The 15,473-nt window shown below is 48.1% G+C and overlaps 1 protein-coding gene across 1 annotated transcript; it reads left to right on the top strand.

Moving 5' to 3' along the window:
* Positions 1-1,188: 1,188 nt before the first annotated feature.
* SAYSD1 (SAYSVFN motif domain containing 1) lies at positions 1,189-9,250 on the top strand. Its single transcript, XM_066252926.1, has 2 exons — positions 1,189-1,601; positions 8,259-9,250. The coding sequence occupies exons 1-2, from the start codon at positions 1,395-1,397 to the stop codon at positions 8,598-8,600; spliced, it is 549 nt and encodes a 182-aa protein (XP_066109023.1). The 5' UTR covers positions 1,189-1,394; the 3' UTR covers positions 8,601-9,250.
* The last annotated feature ends 6,223 nt before the right edge of the window (positions 9,251-15,473 follow it).

Genomic DNA, 15,473 nt, shown 5'->3' with positions numbered 1-15,473 from the left:
ATTACATTAAATATAAATATGTAGTAATATGCATTTGGTTGTCTGTCTTTCCATTTAGAATGTAAGCACTAAGAAAATAGGGTCTGATATCATTCACTCCAGCATCTCTAGTGCCATGTACAATACCTGGAACACAGCAGGCTCTTGGTAGATATTGTTTAAGCAACAAAAAGATTCCATTCTAGTCTATCTAGTTTCTTGACTCAAACTCAGCAAGATCCAACAAATATTTGCATTTCAATTATTTGAGTAGACACCAAACTTAATGTTTAGAGCTTTAAAATATACCGTATCTCCCCATTTATAAAACGCACCATTTTTGTTTAATTTGGGGTCTAAAAACTGGGTGTGTTTATACAGTGGTTTTGGCATTTCAAATGCCATAGATGGAACAGAGGACGAGGCAATATATGAAGACAGTGATTCGTCATCAGACACAGATGAGGACAAGCTAATAAAGGGGAGTTTTGACAGTGATGAGGAGTTGTAAAAATTTTATGATGAATAAAACTTGAGTTCAATAATTTTATGTAATATATTGTTTTTTTTCAAATTTCAGGCCCCAAAAGTAAGGTGCGTCTTATACATGAGAAATCTAACAGTCCCCGACCTGAATTGTGACCTTCTGGATGAGTAGTGATGGGAAAGGGCACGAGGGAGTCCTCCGGGTACCAGAAATGTTCTTTACCTGGGTAGCAGTTACAAAGGTGTTTACATTAAGTACAAACTTACTGACCCGTACACTTAAGTCTCGCATATGTTAAGCTCCACCCCCAATAAAAGTTTTTAAGTTTCTGGCCTATGTAGAAGCATCATCAGGTAGTTTCCGCTCTGGCCAGAGCAAGGAAAGGTCTGCAAGGCCTGCCTGCCAGGTAAGCAGCGAGAAAGCCACTCTCCAGGGGCTGAGCATGGCATACTTGTTAAAAGGAAAAGGGGAGGCTGTATCCCGTCTTCGTTTCCAGAGGCCATGGCTCCTCTTCAATGCCCTGGGACCACTTCTCAATTGGGGTCCCCAGGATGAATGTGCAACCGCTCAAGGATGCTCCGTTGGGAAGCTGATCACTAAAGCGTGATGGAGCACAGGAGCGCTTCCCCCAGAGGAGCCCGGGACAAGAGGGAGGAACAACGGAGCAGTCTTTAAGCTCTAGATTCTTAACTATCGTGATTGAGGAGGCAGGTGGATGCCACATCCACGCGCGTTTGAAGGGGACTATCATTACGGACAGCCAGTTAACGTCACAAACCCGGCGCACGCTGGAACCCAGGGGCCCAGCGCGCACGCGTAAGAGAGCCGCCAGTACGCAGGCGCACTGCGGCCTGGAGCCGGCTGAGCGGAGCGCAGGTTCCCGCGGGCGGCGGACTGGCGCGCGCTCACGGGGAGCGGGGCGCGCGCCATGGAAGAGCGGTTAGCCGAGTTCCGGGCGGCCCGGAAACGGGCTGGGCTGGCGGCCGAACCCAGCACAGCGAGTCAGAGCGCACAAAGCTCGGGAGAGAAAGCGGAAGTAACTGCGGCTCCCAAGTCAGCCCCAAGCTGGCTAACACGGTTCCTGGTGTGGAAAGCGAGGCCCGCGAGTGCCGGGGCCCAGCCCAGCCCCGCTCAGGTGAGAGGAGGGAGGCCTCACCCCGGGGACCAGGTTTCCGGGCTGCTGTCGTGGCATCTCAGCAAACTCCGGTCGAGTCCCCGCCCCCGCTTCACGTGGTGGCCCTCAGGCCCCGCCCCGGTCGGGGGCAGGCCCCGCCCACACGCTTCAGCTCGCGGGCCACGCCTCCTCTGGGTCTCCGTGGGGCCTTTGCAGGCTGGGGGCGGGGCTTCCGGCACCTCCCACCTGTTCCTGGGCTGGGCCTCGCGTCTGCTGCCACACGTGTCAACACTGATGAATGGCTTTGACAGTATCTTTCCCACGCAGCGTCTGATTCCAGCCTCTCCCTCTGAATTATTCACAGCGAGTTGAGTTCCGATTGTGACACCCTGTGGCTTTGGAAAACCTCTCCGCAACCGTGTTGAGCCACAGCCCTCTGCTAATGGAGGTTAAAAGGTCTAATTGGATACTGATAAAAAGTGGCAGTAATTAGGGCTTCAGTTGATTTCGCACTTGAACCACATGCAGCCAGTAACCCACGTAGCCTGTGCTGTAGAAATGGCGTTGTAAGAGAAACCTGCAAAAGCGCGGTAGCTGTAACCGCCGCAGGTGGCATGTGTTTTTCTGGGCGTTGCTATTGAACTGGAGAAGCTCATTCAAGTTCAGTAATGAATGTCGTAGGTGAAAACAATATTTAGGTTAGTACGAGGGCTTTCTCACCTTTTAATTCTTTTGGTGAGCTCATATTTTGCAGATGAACTTAATTTACATCTCTGTATCTGCATTAGGTTCTTATTCATGGGTAAAGTGGTAAGGTGACTGGCGTATGACATTGGAGCATCCAAGTGGGAATACAGGACTTAAACGTCAAGGGGAAATCAGTGCTTTGAGACAGTCTGTGACATGGTCTTCATGCCTCAGAGTGTAGTAAGAGCCACAAGTTCCTTTTGAAAATTATTCTGGGAGCAGAAGGGTACCTTACTCCCCTAATTATTTTAATTAAGTTTATTTATTATTGTACAGCATCAGGTTTCAGGGACTTTTTTTAAATCATGAATTGTTACTCAGTGTTGATACTGTTCTCCATGACAGGCAGTATTTAAAAACAGGGGATTTAAAAAATTCAATCATTATGCATTCCAGACGCCTTGCATAAGAGACTGCTGTAGGTTCCAGCAGTCCATGTCCTGGCGTGCGCTGTCTCAGGGTAACTATATCATTGATTAGAACTCACTGAGCACAATGATGGCTGAAGATTTTAGAATCCACTTTCTCTACCCTTTTTTTCTCCCTGAAATTAAAAAACAATGTCTAACCTATACAATGAATTTTTGACAGCATGTCTCATTATTAAAGGAATATGAGATCACTGAGCTGAACCCAGAGAAGCTGAACTTGGAGAAGGTGCCCGTTGTTTAAAAACCCAAGAGCTGATGGCTCGACGAAAGGATGAGAGGAAATGCAGGACCTCTAATTGGTTCTTATTAATCAAATTGTTTCTGTCCTAAACTCATTTTCATTGACTCAGTTATCATTACCAGGTTTGCTCTGGTGTGACAACGCTCATTAAATTGTTTTTTTTTTCCTTCTAATTTTTAATCCATCTCTGTCTAATAACTTTGGTGGCACACCATGGCATGTCAGAGATTTCTTAAGTCTTCTATTTGTCATTGCTTCTTTCCAGTAGGCATTGATAAGGGAGCTTCCACATCCTCCTCCCCCACTTCCTCCTCTGAATTTAGCTTGGGGAGATGCAGCCCTCAAAGTACAATATTTCCTTCGGTGACAAACTTCCACCACGTTAGGACAAAAATGATTGAATTTTTTAAATCCCCTGTTTCTCGCCACGGGCGTCTCCAACACCAGCCTCTAGGGCGCCACCTAGTGCCCAGGGCCACTGCCCGGTGCTGTCCTGCAACGCCTCACCTCCCGCCCTGGGCTCAGGCTGGCCCACTGTTCAAATGCTCTTTTCCTGTGGAGTCGCCTTGCTAAGCACAGTCTTGGCATCAGCCCCTCAAATCCAGGAGTCACCTTTCAGTTTCCTCCTTCCCCTCGTCCATTCAGCAGAATCCTGCCATGTGCCCACGGTGTTCCAGCCCCCATCCTCAGTCTGAGGACACTGTGATGGACAACGCGCTGCTCTCACAGGACCGGCGTTTGAGTCTGGAACGGCAGACAGTGAACGACAGCACAGAGTGATGACTGCGGGAGGGGGAAAGGACCAGACACTGCGAGAGTGACTTGGGGTGAGGGGTGCTGAGTGCTGCTGTCAACTGGGTGGGCAGGGAGGGCCTCACAGAGGAGGCGATGTTTCATGAGAAGAAGCCACTCTGCAGAAATGTGGGCGCAAGGGCTGAGGTTTGTAGAAGAGGGACCAGCCAGGTGATGTGAGGGGACAGGGACATTCCTTTCAAGGGAAATACAAGTGCAGAGGCCATGTGGTGGGAGGGGAGAGGCCGTTCCCTAACCTGCGCCTGTGTGTGCTGTGGCGACCTCTGACACGCCCCACCGCCCCCAGCAGAAGGTGCACTGGGCTGAGCAGTGCTGTGCCCTCCTCTCCTTGTCCCCGTGGCAGTTCTCTGAACCCTCCCACCCCCTTCTAGGGCTCTGAGCCCCCTCCTCCCATCTCCAGGAAAGGCTCCTACATAGGTAACAAGGGCTTTGGAGGGAGACCAGCCTCATGTCTGCCTATCACTAGCTTTTGTGACTCAAGGGGAGTTCGTAACATCTCGGTAATTCCTGATTGGAGAATTGGGAACGGTAATGCCTGTCTGGGTTACAGGAGGTCAGGCATCCTGAAGGCCCTCAGTAGATAAATGGTGGCCATAAGCATTATTATTATTATTATTATTATTTTGTATTTTTCTGAAGCTGGAAACGGGGAGGCAGTCAGACAGACTCCCGCATGCGCCCGACCTGGATCCACCCGGCACGCCCACCAGGGGCGGTGCTCTGCCCACCAGGGCGAAGAGAGAGACAGAGAGGAAGGAGGGGGGCGGGGTGGAGAAGCAAATGGGCGCTTCTCCTATGTGCCCTGGCCGGGAATCGAACCCGGGTCCCCCGCACGCCAGGCCGACGCTCTACCGCTGAGCCAACCAGCCAGGGCCATAAGCATTATTTTTATACTCCCTCAATAATAAAATTCTGTTTACTGTGAATTTTAGGTCACACACATTCAAAATGTATTCTGTATCCATGCATCATTCCTCTCTGACACCTGGGTCACCACACTAATCTCTGCCTGGTCCTCCTGCTGGGCCTCTTGCATGACCACTAACCACTTCCCTACTTCTGCTCTTGCAGTCTGTTCCTCCTGGCAGCCAGAGACGCCGTAAATGTGGACCCAGTATGTCAGCCCCGCCAGGACCTGCAGTGCTTTTCCTGTTGTGTGTCCTGGTCAGATCTGAAAGGGACTTATACCTGGTTAATAAATGTGTGTCGGGGTGGGGGTTGCCCCCCCCTCGTAATGATGGTATGTTAGAGGCCTTTCCAATATAACTGAAACGATAATAATTACAGTGTTGGTGCTACAAAAGAAGATCTTATCAAAATAGAATTTCTGATCGACACAAATCAGATGAACTGTTTTTTTATTGAGACCAAATAATACGTAGTAGTCCCTTTTAAAATTAAGTGACGGATGGGAGGAGATATAATTGAACTAAAGGCCCTGCTGTGCATTGACGACCTGTGTGTGGGCGCTTTGTTTGGCTCTGGAGACACAGAAAGGTAGTCAGTAGCAGTCTGTGGCTCAGTGGTAACAATCTAGGGACACATGTGACCTATATTAAAAGACAGACACTTCAGTAAATATTATTTTGCCTCATGTCTTTTTTTTTTTTTTTTTGTATTTTTCTGAAGCTGGAAACGGGGAGGCAGTCAGACAGACTCCCGCATGCGCCCAACCGGGATCCACCCGGCACGCCCACCAGGGGGCAATGCTCTGCCCATCTGGGCGTCGCTCTGTCGCAACCAGAGCCACTCTAGCGCCTGGGGCAGAGGCCAAGGAGCCATCCCCAGCGCCCGGGCCATCTTTTGCTCCAATGGAGCCTCGGCTGCGGGAGGGGAAGAGAGAGACAGAGAGGAAGGAGAGGGGGAGGGGTGGAGAAGCAGATGGGTGCCTCTCCTGTGTGCCCTGGCCGGGAATCGAACCCAGGACTTCCACACGCCAGGCCGATGCTCTACCACTGAGCCAACTGGCCAGGGCCTCATGTCTATTTTTTGAGAGAGTTTTTTTTTTTTTTTTCTGAAGTTAGAAAAGGAGAGGCAGACAGACTCCCACATGCGCCCGACCGGGATCCACCCGGCATGCCCACCAGGGGGCGATGCTCTGCCCATCTGGGGCGTCGCTCTGTTGCAACCAGAGCCATTCTAGCACCTGAGGCAGAGGCCACAGAGCCATCCTCAGCGCCCAGGCCAACTTTGCTCCAATGGAGCCTTGGCTGCAGGAGGGGAAGAGAGAGACAGAGAGGAAGGAGAGGGGGAGGGGTGGAGAAGCAGATGGACGCTTCTCCTGTGTGCCCTGGCCGGGAATCGAACCTGAAACTCCTGCACGCCAGGCTGACACTCTACCACTGAGCCAACTGGCCAGGGCTGAGACTATTTTTTAATAGTCATCTGTATGTTGTATTGTGTGTTCACCACCCCAAGCCAAGTCTCCTTCCATCACCATCTACCCCCTTTTCCCTCTTCTGCCTCCCCACCCACCTTCCTCCTCGCGACCCTGGCGGGGGTCGATCGACCAAAACACAGGGGTCCCTAAAGCCATCGGAAATACCCGCCGGGGTCGTGACCCATAGGTTGAGAATCACTGGCTTAACCCCTTCACCTTCTCCCCAACCCCTCCTACCCCCCTCTTCTCTGACAGCTGTCAGTCTGTTCTCTGTGAGTCTGTTTCTATGTTGTTAGTTTAAGTTACTAAAAAAATAAAAGACACTTCACTGCTGAATAGTTAGGAACCCAATGAGAAAGCCAGTCAGTTGGGGAGGCAGGGGGCGCCCTCCGTGATGGCCGCAGAGGTCAGGGCACACCCAGGTCACCAGCGGGGCTTGCCTGGAAGGAAGGCGAGTAGCTGAGGAACAGGGAGGAAACAGCTCTCCAGGCCACCGGCAGGCAGTGTCTTTGAGTAGTAAGACCACTGGGATGGCATAGAGGGTGCACTTAAGATTGTGTTGTTTCGATACCTGGCCAGGGCACACAGGAGAAGCTTCCATCTGCTTCTCCACCCTTCCCCTTCTCCTTTCTCTTTTTCTCTCTCGCTCACGTAGCCAAAGCTCCACTGGAGCAAAGTTGGACCTGGATGCTGAGGATGGCTCCCTGGCCTCTGCCTCAGGTGCTAGAATGGCTCCGGCCACAAAGGAGCAACACTCCAGATGAGCAGAGCATTGCCCCCTGGTGGGCATGCTGGGTGGATCCGGGTCTGGCGCATGTGGGAGTCAGTCTCTCTGCCTCCCTGCTTCTCACTTTGGAAACACACATACACACACACACAAAAGATTGTGTTGTACAGGAAAATTTTTAGACCATCTTTTTTCAAATGGTAGTCATGACCCTTTAGCGAGTGGTGAAATCAATTTAGACAAATCTAGTCCTCTTTAAAAAATAAATTTTAAAAAATAGAAAATGACAGCTTCATAGGTAGTGAAAGTATTTGTTGATTTGTGAAACTTTTTTCCTGTTACATATCTATATCTATCTCTTATCTATCTATATCTCTCTACCCATAGATTCAAAGATAAAACTGCAAAGATAGAATCTATAGATAGACAGATATAGATATAGATATGTGTAGACATGCATGCTGGGTTGCAGTGTAACGGATTTTTCATTGTAGGTCATACCCCAAAATGTTGAGAAATATTAGAGAGCGAGCTCCCGACAGCTCCCGAGATACCAGCGTGCTCCACTAGCGCCCAGCACAGGGCCTGTGCCCTGGCATTTCTAGCTGTTGAGTAAGTGGAAGGCTTTGGATTCCAGCCCAAGGAGCTTAAATTTTAACCTGTAGGCAATAAAAATTTGTTGAGGGCTTGCAAACAGGAGGTTGATGGTTGTTTTAGGAGAGTCATTTAGCAACTGTAAGTACACAGGATGGCGGGGAGGAAGGAGACAGGAGGCAGAGGGTCCCCTTAGGAGCTGTTGCGCGGGTGAGGCGATGTGCAGGGTGGTCACGGGATGGGAAGATTGTGGCTACAACAGCAATTTGTATTTTTTAATATGCAGAAGGGGGTTTTGTTTCCTGTTCCTGTTGTAGTCCTCATTTTAGAATCCTGTCACTCAGAATTTTAGCTCATCTAATCAAATCAACAAACATGGATTCTGTGTGTGAAGCATACACGTGGCTATTGCATTGTCAATTACTGGGGAGCCTCTGTGTGGGCCACAAATGAGCTCTTGTTAGCACAAGACTGATCTGAAGAAATGTCTCCCAGGAACAGGAACCTGTGGAATGCTGTAGGGTTTTTATCGGGTCATCTCACCAAGTGCTGATCAGCTCTGACTCAGTGGGAGCAAGACGCGTGAGCTCTTCACCGATGATCTTTTCCGAGAGCAGGGCCAGGAGAGGTCAATGAGCCCGGAGGCCTTCCCGAGCATGCCCGCTGCCTCCCCAGATTGGCTTCCATCCTTTCCATCCTCCCAGCCCCTCACCCTTCCTTCTCACCTTCGCTGTTTGTGTCCTAGGAAGCCCCTGAGCCCACGCGCACGCCACAGCCCCCACGGAGGACAGCCACTCCCCCGCCCCCACCGCAGGACCAGCCCTTCCTGACCAGCCTCACGTTCCTGAAGGTTCTTCTCTGGTTGGTGCTGCTGGGACTGTTTGTGGAGCTGGAGTTTGGCCTGGCTTATTTTGTCCTGTCCTTGTTCTACTGGATGTATGTCGGGATGCGAGGCCCCGGGGAGAAGAAGGAGGGAGAGAAGAGCGCCTACTCCGTGTTCAACCCTGGCTGCGAGGCCATCCAGGGCTCCCTGACGGCAGAGCAGTTGGAGCGCGAGCTCCAGCTCAGACCCCTGGCGGGGAGGTAGGGTCCGCCCGGCCCTCGTCAGCTACCTCCGCCACCGCGACCCTCAGAGCCTTGGCCGGAGCTCCGGCACTCGGCTTTGTCCGCAGGCCCTGGACTAAGGACAGCGTGCGGGATAGCCCTGGGACCACGCAGGTCCACCTGCTTCCCCGAACTCTGCTGCGCTTTTGTCCTTGAACTTCTCTTTGGTTTTGGTGAAACTCCCTGAAAGACACTCACTGTGGGTCCCAGGCAATCTATAAAAATTACACACTGTAGCCTGAGGTGCCGCACTGGATAGGGCATCGGACTGGGATGCGGAGGACCCAACTTAGGTGCTGCAACAAAGAATTGCTTCTCATCTCCCTCCCTTCCTGTCTGACTCTCTCTCTGTCAAAAAATAAATAAAAATTACACACTGTAGCGGAGACCTGTTTGTCTCATTTTGAGAGAGAAGATTTTGGAACGCTAGAAAGGCACTGGGGAGATAACTGTTTACCCAGCTGTCTGTTGTAATGGTCGGGTCTGTACATTAAAAGTCAATGTTCTCTTAAAATCCTGTCGTAGTTACAGCTTCCTTTTCCCTGAAAAGTTTAAGTTGCAAGTTTTGTTTTTTGGGGTTTTGTTTTATTTTGTTTGGTTTTTTCTTCCTGTCTTGTTTTGCTTTTTAGGTCATTAATGGTATTGAAAAATAAAAGTATTTTTAAAACAGCTACGTCTCAGAAACCTATCCCATGGCCGGTCTCCATGCTCTGCTCTCCTCCGACTCCGCCCTGACTCGGGGAAGGCAGATGGAGGAGTCAAAGTGCAGGGTGACACTGGGGAGGGGGGGGTCTGCAGGTTTGGTGAGTAGTCCTCAGTGAGGAAGCCAGAAACAATTGAGTGTGTGCGGAGGGAGCCCTGGGGATGGACCCCCCCGGCTGGTTGGTCACTTGGGTGCCTTCCTGTATCACTTACATCACCTGTGGGTCTTTGGTGAGGAATTATCCAAATAATGGCTGTCAGGCCTGCTTGCCTCGTGCCTCTGTGTCCAGGACAAAGTTCGAGTTTGGGTTCATCCAAGTTGGGCAAAACGCTCCCTTAAACTTTTTTCTTTTCTTTTTTTATGGATCACACTGATGAGTAAGAGGAATCTAGTTTTAAAGCAATAGTTTTCCAAACTTAAGATTTTTTTTGAGAAATTAATGATTCCTCTGCAGGCTTCCCACTTCAGCATTCAGTTGCACTATGAGAGTAACTTTGATATTTATGAGATGTTATTAAGTAATGGAGGACTAATGGTAATTCTCTTTCTTTTTATCTTTCTTGCCTGGTTTACTTATTAGAGCAAAATCTTAGCTCAATGTTGAGTTGCTTTTATTCATTGAATGCCAGCACTCTGCAGGCTGCTTGAGACCTGACAATGAGGAGGGCAGACATGTGCCCAGCTCTCCGAGCATCCGGTCTAGTGGCAGTGGGGTGGTGGACAGAACAGAGCAAGTGTTACCCGCACTAGAGCAAGACACGTCTTATCTACAGGAGGGCGGCGGGGATTTCTCACTCATCATACTCGGCCAGCGACCCCTGTGTGTTTCAGCCTGGTTGGGAATGTGGCCCTGCATTGCTCCTTTCTCCAGCCCAGTCCTGGTTGGCAGTTTGTCCCTCTGAGTCACCCAGTTGAGCAGAAGGTCCCTTTAGCTCACAAAGAAGTCTTTTCTTCTGTGACTTCTGTCTTAAGTGACTCAACAGCGAGGATGGGAGACATGACTCCCTATTCAGCGTTCCCGGTTTGGTTGTATGGAAGGCACAAGACTTGGTCTTCAGATTTGTTTTCTTAAGGCTGCCTTCATCTCCCTGATATTTTACTTGGGATTTTGCATCTTATAAAAAGCCAAATACAATGAAGATATATCTTTACTCAATTAAACATTGTTCTAGGAAAGAATTCATTTGCATTTGAAAAATGCATAATTCAAAATTTTCCCTAAAACAAAGTGCCTGTGGTTCCAAATAAGGAACATTGCATCCAATTAGTAACCCGCACCACCACCACCACCACACACACACACAAGACAGAGACTGCTCTTAAATATAGAAGCGAATCAAATTTGGAGTGTACCTCACTACCATCCTTTGACAACGTAGCTGTGTTATAATGAGCTGGAGCCTCCTTTGCCACTGGAAGCTCCCCTTTCGTGAGCGTTTCTGGGAGCCATGTGCCAGCTCTCCTTGCTCACCAAAGGTCGCATAACAGCAGCATTAACTTCCAGGGAAAGCGGAGTGTGAGCCAATTAATGCTTGGCAGGGGAGAGAGGAAAGGACTGGATGTATTTACTCTTCTGATCAGACCACTAAGCTTTAGGTGCAGTCCTGATTTTCAAAATTTAGAAAGACCTATTGAGCCTGACCAGGCAGTGGCGCAGTGGATAGAGCATTGGACTGGGATGCAGAGGACCCAAGTTTGAGACCCTGAGGTCGCCAGCTTGAGTGCAGGCTCATCTGGTTTGAGCTAAAGCTCACCAGCTTGGACCCAAGATCGCTGGCTTGAGCAAGGGGTTACTCGGTCTGCTGAAGGCCCACAGTCAAGGCACATATGAGAAAGCAATCAATGAACAACTAATATATCGCAACACGCAACGAAAAACTAATGATTGATGCTTCTCATCTCTCCGTTCCTGTCTGTCTGTCCCCATCTATCCCTCTCTCTGACTCTCTCTCTGTAAAAAAACAAAAACAAACAAACAAACAAACAAAAAGACCTATTGATCTTAGAATCTCCACTCAGGACCTGACTATTAGCCTAGCAAGCAGCTTCCGTTAAAAGGCTTCGGCCGTCAGCAGTCCTGACTCCCAGAGCTGCGTTCCCAGGATAGCTGTGTGCACGGGTGAAGTCCTTTCTGCCCGAAACCTACAAGTCAGTTGGCTTTTGCTATTGTTCCCACTGTCTTATCTTGCCTGTTCAGGGGGACTCTTAAGTGAGCCTCTACTTGTCAGGCTAGAAGGGACCCCAAAATGCCATCAAATGTGCCCCCCGTTGCTTTGGGCTTGTGGCTTCTGGGGACATAGGTGAGCTTCTGCAGTCTGAGTCCACTGTCAGCGCCGGGATGTGGGCGGGCCTGGGCTGCCATGGAGCATCTGGCCAGCAGGGGGTGGCATAGAGCTGCTGCTGTACGTCGTGGGTCTTCCCGTCACACTAGATCATTTTTGTAATGTTGAAAACCCACCGGGATGTTTATCTGCACCACCTCCGCCACTGGTTCAGGCCATCTTTTCACTCTGAGATTCACAGAGGAAAGAGCTCAGCAGAGGTCCTGGGAAAGGCACAGAGAGCTACCAGAGTGATTTATACACTTTTTTTTTTTTAATGTTGTGGGGTTTAAAAAAATTTTTTTTTATTCATTATTTTAGAGAGGAGAGAGAAAGGGAAAGAGAGAGAGAGAGAGAGGGAGAGAGAGAGGAGAGGAGAGAGAGAGAGAGAGAGAGAGGGAGAGAGAGAGAGAAGGGGGGAGGAGCTGGAAGCATCAACTCCCATATGTGCCTTGACCAGGCAAGCCCAGGGTTTCGAACCGGCGACCTCAGCATTTCCAGGTCGACGCCTTATCCACTGCGCCACCACAGGTCGGTTATACACGTTTTTAAGTCAAACAGCAGCCCCTCTCTAGACTTAGCAGGCAGTGTTGCAGTCGAAGGGGCAGAGCGCGGTGCTTGTTCACATCTGAGCTTTATGTTGGAATAAAGGACTAGGAACTTACACAGCGGGCAGAGAAACTCGATCCCTGAGCCGAGAGAGTACATTTGAATGGTGTGCTTTGCTTTCTGTCACATGGACTTTTATTTCACAGCATGGGAACGCTGGGTTAGATGAAGACTTGACTTGCACCCTCCAAAAACTAAGAGAGAAGGCAAGGTGAGAACACCAAGAATCACACCGTAAGGCATACAACCTAATGCAGATGTGTGTTTAGGAGTCATCAGAAGAAGAGATCGCTTTCAAGTCTAAATTCCACGCTACGCCATGCTGTCATGTTTGTATGAAAAAGCTGTTCTCTTACCGGCTTGGATGAGTGTTTGTACAGTGTGGTCTAGGACCACTTGCACTGGAATCTCCTGTGTAAATGCTAAACCGCAGACTCAAGGGTCCCACTTAGACCCACTGACTCAATGTCTGGGGGTAGGGCCTCTGAGAATCTGCATTTTAGCAACCTCCCTAGGAGAGTCTCTAGCTTAGTAAAGGTTAAAAGCCACTGATACAAATCGTAAATGTTAAAATGTGTATTTTATTTATTTATTTATTTTTAAAGACTTCATTGGCCCCAGCTCGTGGCTCAGTGGATAGAGCCTTGATTTGGCGTGTGGACATCCTGGGTTTGATCCCAAGTCAGGGCATATAGGAGAGGTGACCATTTGCTTCTGTCCCCCCTTCTCTCTCTCTTCTCCTCCCACAGCCAGTGGCTCGATTGGGCTGAGCATTGGCCCCAGGTGCTGAGGATAGCTCGGTTGATTTGAGCATCAGTCCCTGATGGGTTTGCTGGTGGATCCCACTGGGGCACATGTGGGAGTCTCTCTCTCTAGCCTTCTCTCACTTGAAAAAAAAACAGACTTTATTGATGTTACAGAGAGGGAGGAGTGAAAGAGATGGGGGTAGCAGGAAGCATCAACTCATGGTAGTTGCTTCTGATGTGTGCCTTGACCGGGCAAGCCCAGGTTGCAAACTGGCGACCTCAGTGTTCCAGGTCTACGCTTGATCCCCCGCGCCACCACAGCTCAGGCTAAGTGTGTGTTTTGAAAGGGGAAAACAAAATTTGCCACTTTTCAAACTGTTTGTTCAGAACATCAAAGTGACAAACAAAAGAAATACATACCCGGCTTCAAAATGGCCAGGAACAGACTTCAAAGACCGTGTGGTGATTAAAGTGCTGTGTGCCCGAAGCCTTCTTTATACACAATTATTACAAAACAGAAGCACATGCTCATTTGAGCATGTTTTGGAACTAGAGAGCAGAATGAAGTTTTAATTTTGTACTTACATGACTCTATTTCAGAATTCAAGAGGTACACAGGATAGACAATGATATCCCGCTTGTCCTTTCTCAAGCCCACAAGTGACAGCATACTCTGCACACTATTCTGCATTTTGTGTTCTTTTATCTTTTTTAGTTTTGGGGGGATTTATTTCCACGCACTTGAGGTTTTTATGTAAGAGAGTGCCATGATCCAATTTTCATGGTTAAAAGATCACCTGGGCTCGCGTGTGGAGAGCAACTTCTCTGTCATTCATCTGCCCGTCCATCCATCCACCCATCTGTCCATTTATCCATTCATTTATGGAGCATCTGATTTATTTTTTTCATTGGTGGAAATATTTACATATTTTTATTCAGCCATCTCTTAAGATATTTATTGACAGATATTGACATGATGGCAAAATTATTGGTTTGTGAAGTATATTTAGGCATTCCACTTTTTATGTTAAAGTGGAAGGTTTTAATTTGGAGAAAACCAATAATATTAATGATCACGATAATTAAAAACTAAATCAGAACATCCTAAAAGTCAACACAACAAAAATTGCAAACGTTTTAGAAAAGAAACCAAATAAAACCTGTAACCGTTTGTTTCCAGAACAAATATGCTTAGGCATTCATCAATTTCACAGTTTTGGACAGCATTTCACTGAATAATTTTTTCTTCGGAATTCATTCTTTCGTCAATGAATTGCTTACATTAATGGATGTTGCATTTCACAACCCATAAACCTGACCAAATGAGGCTTGACAACCCTACCAGCCAGCACCTGCTTTTCCAACTTAGGTGAATCTATCGGATCGCTCCCTATCTGTCCATCTTCCTCTGTTTATCTGTGTCTTGGGGTTTGGTTCATGATTTCTCACTGTTTTTGTTTGTTTTGTTTTTGCCATACATATATACACAATTCTATCACCTAATCTACTTTATTCAAATTTTGCCAATTGTTCCACTAATATTCTCTAGAGCAAAATAGAACTTTTTTTGTTTTTTCAGTGTTCCATCCTGGGCCATGATTTCTTATAAAGAGAATCAGAAACCTAACATAGCATCTACTGTGGGCTTTGACCTAACCTTAGCCAGGCCTGGAGCTGAGCTTACAGAGAGCACGCAGTCCAGGGCCCTTTCCTCATGGAGTCCACAGTCAAATGGGGGAGGCAGCCAATAATCAGATAGTTGTAGTAAAGTGTGGTCAGCACTAGGAGAACGTGATGTCTAAACAAGAACCACAGTATAGAAAAAGGATGTCAGATACTTACTTATGGGGTCAGAGAGGGCTTCCTGGAGGCGGTGACATTGTTCTGAGGGCAAAGGAACATCATCCCCTAGGGAAGAAGGCAGGGGCAAGGAGATAGCATTGCAGGCACAGGAAACTGCCTGGCAGAAGGTGGTAATCCTGATGGAGAGTAGCGTCCTTAGGATGGAGCAAGGCATTCTGAGAAGCTCTGCTGTTTCTTCCCACTAGTATATATACATATTAGAACTATTGCTTGTAGTATGTGAATGTTGTACTAGCTCTTGCCTGTTAATGAAGTCTCTTACTGATTATAATGGTTTTCAAGTTGATTCTCTGAGATTTTCTATTCTCTGGGATCTTTTCTTTTTATATATTTAGCTCCTCTTTTTCCAATATTTATATTTCTTGGGGTTTTTTTTCTCTTTATTTAATTATATTGACTAGGATATTCAGGAAAATGTCAAATCAAAAGAGTAGTAGTCAATGCTATTTTTGTCTCGTTCCTGACTGCAGTGAGCATGCCTCAGTATCTTTCCACTAAAACACAATGCTGGCTTTGGGCTAACTGGATGGCTAGACAGATAGCTTAAGTTATTGTCTGTATTTATGCTATTAAAAGGTTTTTTTATTTTTAAATTTTACATTAGAAAATGAACT

The sequence above is a fragment of the Saccopteryx bilineata genome, chromosome 1, assembly GCF_036850765.1.
Source record: "Saccopteryx bilineata isolate mSacBil1 chromosome 1, mSacBil1_pri_phased_curated, whole genome shotgun sequence".
In the NCBI taxonomy this organism is placed as follows: Eukaryota; Metazoa; Chordata; class Mammalia; order Chiroptera; family Emballonuridae; genus Saccopteryx; species Saccopteryx bilineata.
This window is presented reverse-complemented; position numbering and strand designations above follow the sequence as displayed.